Source organism: Ascaphus truei, chromosome 2, assembly GCF_040206685.1.
Source record: "Ascaphus truei isolate aAscTru1 chromosome 2, aAscTru1.hap1, whole genome shotgun sequence".
NCBI classification, from domain to species: domain Eukaryota; kingdom Metazoa; phylum Chordata; class Amphibia; order Anura; family Ascaphidae; genus Ascaphus; species Ascaphus truei.
Window position 1 is genome coordinate 425,995,520 of NC_134484.1, and position 14,331 is coordinate 426,009,850.

A 14,331-nucleotide genomic window follows, 5' to 3' on the forward strand; every position below is an offset into this window, starting at 1 on the left:
GCAACGTGACAATAGAAAAGGTCATCAGATACAGATACAAAAAGGTGAAGTGATTCCTGCTTAATGGAGCTGCATTCCCAAGGGAATAACTGGAATGAAATCATGCAATGTCAAATGTGGGAGCACACACAGAGGGAGAAAAATGTGAGACTGCTCATTGTGGCAGATTCCCTCTGCATTGCCTTCTATGGACAATAATGCAGGATCGAGCTCAGATACTCCGATTGGAACTTGGTCAGTCTCCTCCATTGAGACTTGCAACTAAAACGCTTTGGTTTCTTCCTAGCGTTGCATAGCAAGTCTTCAAGAAGGGAGACAATAATGAGGATATTGTGTAGACTATTGTGTAAACAACTTAGATAGCGTAACGGACACAAGAACTTTGGATGGTGCAACCTGGAACAAGTCTTTGAGGTGGGAGGAGGTGATAAAGGAACAGAGGTGTAGGGCATAAAGGCACTTTCAAATGACTCCTGAGATGTAAGAATGGCAGTCATGGATAGCACTAAATGGGACAACTAGGTTTGTTTTACACGTTTCAAGACCAATTTACAGTATTACACCGATTCCATATCAATATGGAAGCCTTATTTTTGCTCTGGCAGCTTTCACATTAAATGAACATGTTTTACTGACAATTTAGCATTTAGTGCAAGTCAACACAAATAAAGAAGACGCTTTTCAAAACAAAAAATAACAATAGCAGAAATGAGAGAAGAGAAATTGTAATTTTAACAATTTAATAAAATAAATAAGATGAAGACTTTTGAACAAACCCATTTCGGTACAACTGGACACTCACAGCATGGACAGTGGTTACATAAATGAAATGGACACAGAGTATTAAATAAATAAAGCATCCGTCGGTTATATATAGGGATTTCGGTTTCGGGCTAGAATGGAAAAACAGAAAAAAAAAAAAAAATACCACTGACTAATCATTTTGCATTACCAGAAAAAAAAATTATAGAAAAAATAAAAAATAAAGTACATAATTTACTATTTAATTCGACCTCTTGTTGCAACCCGGTCACAGATCGTTTTCATGCTTCCTTTGTATCCTAACAAAAAGGACACCAGAAACATCAAATTCGTGTGTGTCAACTTTCTGTCCGTTGTTAGCACTGATAAACATTGGTTAACATAAAATAAACACCAATTGCATGAAAAACAGAATCCCTAGATCTAGCCTGGCTCAGGCTTTGCAGCCTACAAGCACTAAACATTAGTGAACCTTAAAAGCACATTTTCCCAAAGCTCTGTGACGATCTGCTAAGGCTTAGCCATGTTTACTAAATATAGCCCTGAATGCAATGAAAACACCTACATGCAGAAAATCTACAAGTAACAAAAAAGAAACAAAAATGTACATTGTCTAATTCTTTACAAATAACATTAGGTGAAAATAGTTAATTTAAAAAACAATGTAACCTATGAATTCAGTATGGGAACCGCAGAAGGGTGCCTACAAAATAGTTTGCCTATTGAATTAAATTACTAATAGTAAACAAATATTTTGCACTTTGGTAAACTCAAATAACACAGTTGACAAGAAAATCATGTTTACATATATTGGTATATGCTAGTTAAAAGAAAATAATGATGGCTAAACTATTTTCACTATCACTGCAGCATAGTCATTTTAGTACCATACTAACAATGACTGCTCATATACTCAGCTACGCATTCGATCATACATATAGCCACACAGAAAATGCAAAAACAAAACAAGTTGCTGTGCATGGTTAATATTTTACACCTATGAAATGTACTATGAGCTCAGAATCATCATCATCATCTCCTATCCCCAAATACATATTGTTCAAGACAAAATAATCCTTCAGTTGCTTTGGGTGATCACAGGTAGTGCTACTTTTATATGAAATGATTAAAATGGCTAAAACTAGGCGATTAGTGCCTTACCAAAAAAATAAATAAATAAATGCAATCAGGCAAGAAACATTAAAATAATTTCAGAAATAGTTTGAAAATGTTACTTTATATTCTAACATCTTGTTTGTTTCAGGTCCTTAAAGTAAATCAGGCTTAAGTATGCTCCCCTCCCTTTCATAAATAACCTACACTCGTTTTAAAACATTCCTAGAAAAACCTTTCCAAAATAACCCTTTAAACACGATTTAAGAATATTTGACTGGTCAGCTTTATAAAAAGTGATCAATTTTCTACTTTTAATCTCTCAACCACCCGTAAATGTGATTCTGCATGGGGCTGAACCGTCTAAGGCCGCGCTTATAGTGCTGGCGATGGCGACGTCACCCGTCGCCATTAGCGAAAGTTGTAATTTGGTTTTCAGTGACGTCGCTAGCAACAAGGCCATCGACGTCACAAAGGGGGAGGGCAGAGCTCTCTGATTGGCTTAGAGACAGTCACGTGGCAACTGTCTCTAAAAAAATAAAATTTACCCGGCATCAACATTTTTGGTCGCGCCGTCGCGCTTACTATAAGCACTTGCGACGGAGTCAATTGATTTATTTTGGAGTGACGTCGCGCGCCGTCGCCAGGCACTATAAGCGCAGCCTAAGTAAGACTAGCAGAAACTACAAAGTAATTTTCGGACATGACAAATTTGTTTCAAGATATATTATGATAACAGACACACCAGTGTACTAAAACCCATATGACAAATTTCCATTCAGAGTTATTTAAACATCATTGTACATCTGCAGCACTAAATATCCATGGAGCAAAGGGAAGCCCCCCAAAAATGCTGTGGCAGATCACTTTGCTGCCAATATCCAACCACTTGTATGGTATTTTGGTTCCCATTTTGTAGTCACCATTTTTTTTTTACAGCACATTCATCTTTAAATGACCCAATAATCATTTAGCAGTCAAAATGTGGCATAGTTTGACAATTGCATCATTTGAAGGGATTCATTCTTCATTTGTGTGTCCATTCACACAATAGAAGAGTCTAAGACATAAAACCCAGTTCAGGCAATCAACACAGGTCTCACAGTAACTCTATGGTCATCTTTTAAATGCCTTACATGCCTTTTTGCATACCGCACATAAGATTCTTAACTTTGGACAGATTGTAATGAACTCCCATATTTTCACTTGTGTTGCCCCTTTGTAAATCCCTGTGCTATATCCTGACATTTTTTTCAAGGCTTACTCTTAAGGTGCTTTGAAACTCTGAAGTATCTTTTGCGTCCCTGATTTAAAAAAAAAAAAAAAAAAAAGTACAGTACCTACCTATGGGGTCCCACACAACATACGGACTTTTTTTAACTAAAAAATTAAACTATACTGGGAGCCTGGCTTGTGCTAAACTTCTAGAATTACAACGTTTTTCACAAAAATCTTGACGACTTTAGATTTGATTTTATCACTCTTATAGTCATGCTTGGTAGCATCCACATTTTTGAACAAAATACATTGGCATTTTTTTTTTAAAATCAAAGCCAAACATTACTTCACGCAAGAAGTGACATTTCTCTCTCCACTTGCCAATGAAAGCTAAGTGATCCAGTCAGTGCTAATGACCTTGCTCAAAGCTTTGTGCAGATAGCACTGCTAATTCTTTAAAAAGTCACTAAATTTATATATATATATATATATATATATATATTTTTTTTTTAACTCACAAATATTACTAACATGACAAGAAAAACAGCCATTTTTATGTGGAGTTATACATGGAAGGACTTAACCTTTTCTTCTCCCAAAATACATGGCTCTTGCAGGTACATTTACCTAACACTTTCACTTGCATTATTACCACTCTCTTCAAAGGTGCTTGTTCAAATGCTTGAGTGACTTTATCAATCTGGGTATTGTTTGTTTTTATCATGTAATAATTTGATGGTATTCAAGCACTCTCTAAATAAGGGAACCGGTGTTCACCTTTTTAACCCTTTTGCTTCCCAAAAGGAGCAGCAATGAAATGAGTCGCATGACCTTCTGGCAGCAATAGGGTTAACATTGAGTCTGTTACCACTTCAGCTGGGCTCTCTGGTGCAGTGAGGCTTGGCACTGAATCAGTGATAAATCTAGTATTAAAGAATACATGCTACAGAAATGATAAGTAAACATAGGCATTGCCAATTTGGACAATGGGATACGTTTTACTCCCCTAAATAAAACTGTGCAAGTGTGCGCTAACAAATATATTTTCTTTGTAACTAGCCATCCGATCATTTAACTGCACGGATTTCACATCACTCCCCTGTTTTGCAAGGATGTACTGGCACATTCTCTCTGGCGTGGTTGTCTCTTAATACCTCTGTGTATAAGCAAGTAAAAATATATAAAAGACAGCTATATCAAGAAACAATCTATTAAACATAAGCATGATGCTTACCTTTCAAATATCCAATTTCCATTACATACCTGTAGCAGAATATTGGAGAGATGTATAGCAACGATAATGCACTATTAAAGTTATATATTCCTGCTGAGATGCTGCATAAAAACAGATTTGTTTAGAAAATCTACTAAACTAAAAATCAACTGCTAGAACGCTTTGTATTGTAGAAAAATAACTTCAAATTAGCACTGGAAGATAATGTCAACGTAAAACGTAGACGATTGTAATTGTGTATAAAAACACTGCCAAGACAAATAAAAACGAAGTGGGTTATTCATTGAACTGTGGTAGTGCCGCTTGGGCTACTATCACATGGAAACTTCCATGGAGTGCCTCGATCTGCACTAACACAGTTCAATGAATAACATCCCAAGTATTGTTTTGCCTATCTATATGTGGTAGGTATGAATTATTAAATCTTACAAATGAAAATCTGGCAACACTATGGAACAAAATACTCATACAAGTAGTCCTCGTTATCCAGCGTTTCACTTTACAACGAATGGCATATCCAAAGCTTTATAATGCAACCCATAGGGCCGTTTTTCAACGCCGGAAAGCGTTATCCGACACCTGAATGCGTTAGCCAACACTCACCGCCACTTAACATGGGACTCATTTTAAAACGGTTTCACTATTCAACACTACTTCCAGAACGGATTCCGTTGGATAACTGTGGACTGCCTGTACACTGTAGCCTATATGTTATTGTTAAGTAAATTAAAAACTGTTCCCATAGTATACTGCATTTTCTCTTAACCCACTCTGACAGCAAAGGGGTTAAGTGGGAACTTGCAGGGTTAGTCACTTGTGCTGGGCTCAATATTAGTGAGAACTTTTAGCCAAGTTGTCATACAGGGGAGCATTTCATTCAAGGAAAATGTCTGACCTACAACTTTAAAGTCGTTTAATCCAGTATAAAATGTATTGGGGGTGAGGCGGGATTTACTGTGCTTATGAATCAAAAATTGTGGAGTAAGATAGCAATTTAAAATAATAATTTGAGATTAACACACATAAAATTGTGTTTGCCATTATTGAAAAAATGTCCCGTGAAAGACAGAAGCAGATGTCTATGCATCTAGAAAACACCCAAATTATATGTTTATGTGCCCACTTATAAGCTTTTTCCTAGTTTACTATCTTAATAACAGGGACACAAAAATGTTATGTAATGTAGAAGGCACCATGTGATATCTTCTCCCTTCCCAAATCATTTCTGAAAAGGTCTTCAAGTTTAAGTAATTTGCTGCAGAACAATGCTACAAATATTCTCTGGCTACCTGTGACAGTCACCAGGCTCTCACAATACTAGGAGACAACGCAATCCTGTAAAAGAATGTATAGAATTTGGCTTATTTGTCAAATAGCTTATTATTTCTCTGATCCATCATTACTGTGTTCTATCCCTTATGTGAAATCTAGTACTAGTAACTTCAATCTTGCAAGCAAGTCAGTAAAGAAAGGCCACAATCTACTATAATCAGGGGTGGGCAACTCCAGCCCTCAAGGCCACCAACAAGTCAGGTTTTAAGAATATGCTGGCTTCAGCATAGGTGGCCCAATATTCGACTGAGTCACACTCGGCTGAAGCAGAGATATCCTGAGAACTCGAGCTGTTGGTGGACCTTCAGGACTGGAGTTGGCCACCCCTGCACTATATGCACAAGCTGTTTTACTTGTTAATGTATAGTATATCTTCAACTAGTTTACAAGCAACAAGGGATTAAAAAGTATAAAACACTAACTTAAAAACACTGACATTTCACAGAAATATCACAAATAAGTACAGCCCACATTTAAAATTTGGAATCGAGAATAAATTCGGCTGTGAGTGAAGACCTAGTGCAGCAGTTCTTTTCTTTGGGCCGGTCCCACGCCTCTTAATCGGCTTCCTTATCTTGCTTGGACAATGCACAGAAGACATACCAAAGAACTGAAGGGTCCTCACAGTTATGCCATTGCTGCCAATGAGCTATAAGTTCATCTTTAACTTCAAAGACTTGCTTACACAATATACAGTTAAAACCCTTACTACAACAAAACTGAACTTCCGTGCTGCATACAGGAAGACCGTGATCTTGTTTCTTTGTGTCCTGTTTTGACTGCATAGACTCATTGTCAAATAAGTCCGTATATTCCGGAGGAGTGAAACATATGTGCTTTCTCAGTTTTGAAGAACCAAAGAACTCTTCCTCACAGCTGCTACACTTGACAATGTTTCGCTTCTCGCTGAGCAATTTCCAGTGGTGGGTTGCATGTTTAACCACTTCCTCTTGGGCACCCTGGCGACTCTCCAGAATGCCTTCTTTTAACCGCTCTTGAAATTCATCTCCGTGTTCGCGAAACAAATGGAGTTTCATATCTGCGAATGTAGGCGTTACGACGTGACAGCGGCCGCATTTTATCTGCAATTTGATTTCATCAGTCTGTCCGTGAATTGGATCTTCTTCGTGGTTGGTGCACTTGCCCCTAAAAATAAATACACATGCAAAGGTTTTCAATGGTCTCTTCAAAGAAAGTTAGGGCAGAGGCAGAAAATCAAAGCACAGAAAATACTTTAATTCTTATAAGAAACCATAAAATAAGAGTCTGTTCCCTCAAGACTCAATCCTATTACTTTTATGAGTAGAAAACAGCAGCCTACTTTTAAAGATAAAAGGATTTTCTATTTAATGGCTGGTATTTCCAGGGTGGTACAGCAAAGGAAAGATACATTGTTGCAGAAAGCATGAAAAAGCTAGTTAAAAAGGTTAGGTTAGATCAACATTTTTTTTTTTTTACAATAAATATACACGCAGATTGTAGATCCTTCATTTTGCAGATGTGTTTACAGTAAACATGCAAATGTTGAATGTTAACGGACATACGAGCAGTATCCACTGTGCAGGCTTATCCAATTCTGTTGCCAGATACAAAGCTATGGAAATTAGAGATGAATTTCTAGATTGTCTTATCACCAGGGGTCGACACCGCGTGATGTCATGACGTCACCGCATACTGTTCCTATGGCAACGTGGCCATTTTAACTGGAAGGGGCCGGGAAGGGCGAGTGGGTTTTTGCCCTGTTTATCACTAAATATCAACTGACAGTCTATAAAATCCCATCATGAATGTTAAAGCTTCAATTCCCTGTGCTTGGAAAGATAAAAAACTATTGTGGAATTCCTTGGCGGTATTAGAGATACAGCTCAACTCCGTCATAGCGCGATCCGCTATAACGCGGTGTGAGCATGGACACCGAATTAAAAAAAAAAAAAAAAAAAAGCACTTTTTTTTTTTAAACACTGCACACACAATGCACAGCGCACACTGCACACACTTGCCGCGGGCACACACTCGCCACGGGCACACACTGCACAGCACACACAGACCCCCCCCCCCACACCTTTGGAGTCACAGTGCCCGCCCCCAGCTCCACCTATCCCCCATAGTGGGGCTGCTGGGGGGTGGTGGGGAGGGGGAGGCGGTGCGAGGCTGGGGGATCGGTGCGGGGATCAGTGCGAGGCTGAGGGAAATCGGCGGGTGGGGGGGAGATCAGTGCGAGGCTGGAGGATTGGTGCGGGGATCCGTGGTTGCATGGTGCGGAGCTGGTGAGGAGAGTGCGGGGAATGCTGGGAGAATGACAGTTGCTGCTAGGGGACATGTAGGGCTGCCGGCACCTCACTCCACCTCTTCCCCCCTCCTGCCTCCGATCGGGCGTGCGGCGGCCATTTAAAAAAAAAAAATGAGTGCGCCCCCAGTTATAGCGTGGTCGGATCGGGTGGCCCCCGAGGACCGCGCTATAACGGAGTGGAGTTGTAATTAGCATTCTATATCTGCATCTTTATAGAGTTTTTAAATACAAAATGTGCCTTTCCTGAAGGTTAAATGGCTGCAACCATTCACACATGAAGTAAACAGATTGCCATAGTAACCACTAATACCAGTAAAATAAAAACAATTTAAACCCATCAAATATGAATTACAATAAAAAATATATATGATGTTTAATTTTAGACTGTGCTACCTTTCAGGAGACTCACATTATGGTTCTTCGGAGAAAGTTTGTGTACAGCGCTATTGAAAACATCACCGTTCCTTCTTTAAGGGTACCATATCAAAAGTTTAAAATCTCTACACACTTTAGTTTCATCTATGAAGAACCCAAAATGTTCGTCGCCTAAAAGGTATTACAACCTGCAACAAACATACATTTCTCCGGGACCAACACGGCTAGTTTAACAGAGCATAAATTAGGGAATATTACTACAAATTAATTCAGCTAGATTGATGCAAGTCGTTTGCTTGATCAAAAGCTATTGTGCGGAGAACTGAATGTAGCCAAATACAGTATGTTGAAGGTCAGTGACACACAAAACTGTGTAGACTTATAATAGTACAACAAAAATAAAGCAGATAAAAGAATGCTGAACATAAACTGTGCAGAGCCCGTGAGTGACTGAATAGATTAAAAGTGCCTTATGAATGAACCACTATGTAATGGGGTCTGACACTCCACAGGCCCAACAATCTAGTGCAGGGGGTGGGCGAATCCAGTCCTCAAGGGCCAACAACAGGTCAGGTTTTCAGGATATCCCTGCTTCAGCACAGGTGGCTCAGTCTTTGACTGAACCAACTGTGCTGAAGCAGGGATGTCCTGAAAGCGTGGCCTTTGAGGACTGGAGTCGCCCATCCCCCTGATGTAGTGGCTACGTCATCGGCTTCTACTGCTCGTTTTCCTGGGAAGATCGGCTTCTGCGCAGAACACACGATTTCGCACGCAGGGAAACAGAAAAGGGCTCCTCTTCCGTCTCTCGATTCAGCGATGCCCGATCACGAGATCGCTCTGAGAAGTAGTAACGTGAGAGCTGTATGCCCGAGGAGCTGGGGCATCCTGGTGCTGTAGCCCCCTCAGGCATACAAAAGGGTTAAAGTAAAAAAGGGGGCTTTGTTATTATTTTTTTGAAGTCTGACTTTTTTTGTTTTTCCCCATTCACTATGGTGACCATAAGGATAATAGTAATTTCTTGCTTACGCGAACACCACAGGTGATAATGTAATTATACTCTGTCCTAGCGGGTGAGTAATTAGGGACCAAAAAAAAAACCCGGCAACTAAACTTACACAATGACATCAGGCGACTCTGCTTACACAATGGTCAGGGGGCCGTTACAAAAAGCTGTGACATTGTAAACATGTTAAATATATCAAGGCAAATCTATTGACCCCATTTTACAAAAAGTTTATAAAATATTTATGCTCAGAAGAGAGACAGGTGTAGACTATTTTTGGTAAATCAAACCTTGTTAAAAAAAAAAAAAATCAAGTTTTTTTTTTAAGTTTATAAATAAAAGTAGCGGTATTTTGGACTAGCTAAATGATAAACTTTTCAAAAGTTATTCACAAATATTTAGACTTGCCTACTGTTCTTTTTACGCAAGTGTTATTTTAGTAAACAAATTACCATTACTTAACATTAGTCCTGTTGCTAATTCAAGTTTGACCTTTGTGAGGTTGCAGCTTAACAGGGAAATAAATCTAAATATGAAAAAGATGAATTCAGTCTTTAGTTCCTTTAAAAGGAAATGACAATTTCTTATACTTTCTTCAATAATCTAAAATATTACCACTTCCCTTTGGATTGCTCCAAACAAAAAGTATTACATTATACTGCAAAAAAATGTTTGGAGAAAGTCTCACCTTTCTACTGCAGTTACTTCCTGTTTCACCTTCGCAATAGTCCTCTCGTTTTTCTCAAGTTCCTTCGTTGATGTTTCTGTGCTGAGGATGACCCTGTGCACTTCCTTGAGGTGACCAAAGTAAACTCGTATGTGCCCAAACACCTTAGCACAAAACTCACAACACATCAGTTTCTTGAGCCGGCTTTCACTGTGGTGAAGCTTCACGTGCGTGCTAAGGCTTCCTGAGTGCACATAGGCTTTGCGGCACAGGCGACAGTGATAAGGCCTTCTGTTGGTGTGGGTGTTCAAGTGGTCTTGCAGATGATGTTTAAACTGGAAATTGTGATCACACACGTGGCATTTATGGAATGCCTTTGCTACAGAAGATAAACTTTTGCAATCAGCGCTTTGTTTCATTGTTATACCATCTCCCTGCTTCCACTTAATAGGTCTGTTTTGGAGGAACTTATTTCTAATTGCAGTGTCCATCGTCTGAGTTTGCCATACAGATGTAGGTGAACCAAGCGAAGCCAAGGTCTGTACTTCCACAACTGGCTTTGGCATAATGCTTCTGTATTTCTTCATGGACTCAGCTTTTCTGTCATTCACTTCTAAAACATGCACCTTAGACTTATCTTTACACACTAATAATTTATTTCCAACCAATTTCAATTTCGTTTGAAAAGATAAAAGGTCACCAGCAGCTTTTCTTTTTCTTACTCTTCTTTTTCCTAGCACACCATTTGGTTTACTCAAATTGCCAGCATCTGGTTTTTTACCTGAGCAGCACTGATTACCAAGTGTAGAGACTTGTGCAGCAGCTGTCATGGGAAAATGTGTCGGGACTTCAGTAGATGTTGAAACAAACGACTGACCTTGACTGAATTCAGATCCAACATTCTGATCAGGTAACTTCGCAATACACACAGATTGCTTGCATTTAGAAATTGCATTTTTAATTCTAGAATAAGGTAAAATAGGCAGCTTCCCTTGTGGTACAGGTGGCATTATATGAACCGGACTGCCAAACATTACCGAAGAGAGAACGGTCAGAGGGTTAGCAGGATCGCCTGCTTTTGTGCTTTCACATCTGACCAATGATCCATTTTCTGTTGAGCTGATTGTCTTCTCTGCATCACTGCTGAGTTTCATAGAACTACTGGTGCAGAAAGTCTTAGGCAGACATTTCTCAACAGATGGCAAAGCAGGATTATTTACCTTAATGATTTTTGCTCCACTTACTGATAACGTTGCAGAGGTGACGGCGCTGCCTTCGCCAAGCGTGGTATCTTCTGAAAAGTTTTCAGAAGTAGGATTTGTCACTTTTACTTCACCTAAATCTGTTTTTGGAATGGTTTCAGAATGACTTTCACAAGTTACTTGTAGCGTGTGCTTTTCTGTGCTCATTTTGTTTGCAGCATTTAAGGATTTGACCTTGGACTTTTTCTCAAATAACTTCTTGTTCCTTGTAGACTGGTATCTTGGGATTGGTAATTTAGGATTTTCTTGAAGGGGTATGTTTGTGGTTTGTATTACTGGAGCTCCCATTTGTGGATTAACTTGTGGCAAAGCTACAAGTGAGAAAGTTCCATCATGGCCAGCTACTTTCATCAAGGCATAGTTTTGTGTTGGCATAACCAGAGGCTTAGTACTTACACCTGAAACTGCAATGTCGGGCAGAGAAGGTGAATAACATGATGATGTACATGAGGAAACAACCTTGGGTATAATTTTTGGAGCAATGGTTCGAAAGTGACTTGTGCTTGGAACATTTTTTCTGCATTGTATTGTGCCAGAGGAGAACTTCTGTTCATCTATAAAAGAAATATATAAAACGTTAATTTCCAACTATATCCGGATAAAGGCAAATGATTACAAACGAAAAAAGATAAACAAAATGCCGTATACGTATAAACGGTGTTTGGACTTGTACATAAGACTCCTGCATGCGAATGCTCATTTTCCTCGTTTCTCAAAAAAATTAACTCTCCCTTCACAGATCTAAACTAGATTTACTGCTGTGGCACGTGATTTCTAAATTAGAATATTAAGGGGGTTTACAAATTAAACTATGATAGAGAGGAGAGGATAGGGGCACTATGGCACAGAAACTTCCCACTTATTTCAATCACAATTTCCATACAATTGCACCACGACCATGTACACCGTTTGTATTAGTAACTGAAAAATACCACCACATTACATAATTCTTATGTATCACATGATACTGTACTCCCCTTGAATACATGTAATACAAGAAAAATAATTCCATTGCTTCATATGGCAATTGTTTCTTTGATACATCTAGTGCAGCATTTTGTCTTGTTTTTACCCCATACACACAATACCAATTTTAGAACCAGGTCTATTATGACCATGTATTCATAGCTCAGCTCCCCCAAATGTTTTTATGTTACTGTTGAACTATGCGCTTAGCCTCATAAGCAGAGAAGGTCCAGAATCTCAGTTGAAAATCTGTGATGCCCTTGAGAGAATAAAACCAAATATCCAAAGCAAACGTTAAAACAGGACAGCACACATGGTCATGAAGCGGTCCTCCCTGTGTGACAGGAAATAGGTCAGTCTCTCTGGTGGGTGGCCCATTTGGGAACACGAGCAAGAGAGAGAACAGATGTTCCCATGTAGGAAAAATGCATAGCCTTGCTATGCAACAAGCCTACAAATATAAAGGCCTTGTTTCCCACTACCAGAGGTTAGTGTGACCTTCAGCAAGTCACATTATGTCCCTGTTCCAAGTACTAGAATGAAAGGTCTGTAAGGCCAGTGTTCGCTGTGCATGATTCACTCAAACACAGCACTATAAAAGTTAATGTTTCTTGTATGCGGTGTAATCACCTGGCTACAAATCACCAGAACAGGTCCATCTAGTGACTAAGTGAATACATCCACGGTATAGCAAAGACTGCTACCACATCATTTACATGATTTGATCATCCTATTCTTTCTGCATATGTTTGTGTCACATATAAAAGACTTGTTGATTTGATTTTACATGTGATCAGGAGATTTATGCTGCTTCAGACCTGGCATTTTGATTTGCCACACAGAAAAGGGACAATAATTATGTTTTCAGCCACAGACCTTGATAAATTCCATAAATCGCCTAATATGCATGATAAACTGCTCACATCACTCACTGACAAGTGAAACAATATACCATGATACAGACGTGATCTGTATGTCCAGTGCCTCAGTGTCTATTACATAGACCTGTCACGGGGGTGCCATTCACGGAGGTGCAGTAGCAGCCATGGCATAAAATGGACAATATAACAAGGTGATTAGAACCATGTTTTAGGAAATAACCACCTATCAAACAGCAAAAAAACAAACAAAAAAAAAACCCGTTTGGGACATGACCTAAACATTATCCATTCCCGTTTTTTTCCCCCCCAAACATCATACACAAGAAGCCGATGGCTGTTAATAGATCTAATTATCCAGATTGGCATCCTAACTTCATTACGTAAGGCCAATTAGGAATGGTTAACTATATGGTCATTTTATTAGTTACATTTTTAGGAAGATGCAATGGGAATTCAGATGGTGTTTTACTTTAAAAAATAAATAAAATAGCTATTGAGATTGAGCTAGGAACCGGTCATTAGATGTATTGCCACTCTTCTGCGATGCATTGCACTGGTTGTGACATCAAAGTGTGACCAGCGTGACCTTGCCAGATTGTGTGGAAATGATCATGTAACAAGCACATACACAAGCTGCCCCTCACAGCACAGTAAATACCTGGAGCCGCTGCCTTCCCTGCACACATTTCCTGCACATGATGCATAGTGTGTATGCTGCCCTGTTGCCTGCAGGATTATGATGCAGACACAGCTCCTGCAACAACAAACAAAGCTCCTGCAACAACAAACAAAGCGATCGGATCACAATACAGCTGCCCCCAAAGGGTCAGCCCCTGGTGTCTACACAGGACCGGTGTTTCCCGGGATGCGGGGAATCTGACCCCCTCACCGGGATCAAATTTCAGCCGCCGGGAGCACCGGGAAACCGAAACACCCGGAAGTGTGTTGCGCATGCGCGATGGCGTCAGCGCTTAGGGGGCGGGAGATCGAGCCAGAGTCCACTCACCGACACTGGCTGCAAAGGGCCGGGCTGAGCTCGCTCAGGGAGGGACGTCACAGTCACGCCCCTCCTCCTGTGATGAGCAGAGGGTCGGGGTGCATTCCCTGCCTCTCTGTCTATCTGCTGCGCTGCCTCCTCCTGTGATGAGTAGGGGGGCAGAGTGCACTCCCTGTCTTCCCCTCTCTCTCTCTGTCTATCTGCTGCGCTGCCTCCTCCTGTGATGAGTAG

The 14,331-nt window shown here is 39.9% G+C and overlaps 1 protein-coding gene across 1 annotated transcript; it reads right to left on the reverse strand.

The window, feature by feature from the left end:
• Positions 1–763: 763 nt before the first annotated feature.
• On the reverse strand, positions 764–14,037 carry ZNF438 (zinc finger protein 438). Its single transcript, XM_075587706.1, has 3 exons — positions 13,762–14,037; positions 10,016–11,810; positions 764–6,805 (listed from the first exon to the last, which is right to left on the reverse strand). The coding sequence occupies exons 1-3, from the start codon at positions 13,805–13,807 to the stop codon at positions 6,217–6,219; spliced, it is 2,430 nt and encodes an 809-aa protein (XP_075443821.1). The 5' UTR covers positions 13,808–14,037; the 3' UTR covers positions 764–6,216.
• Between the last annotated feature and the right edge of the window lie 294 nt (positions 14,038–14,331).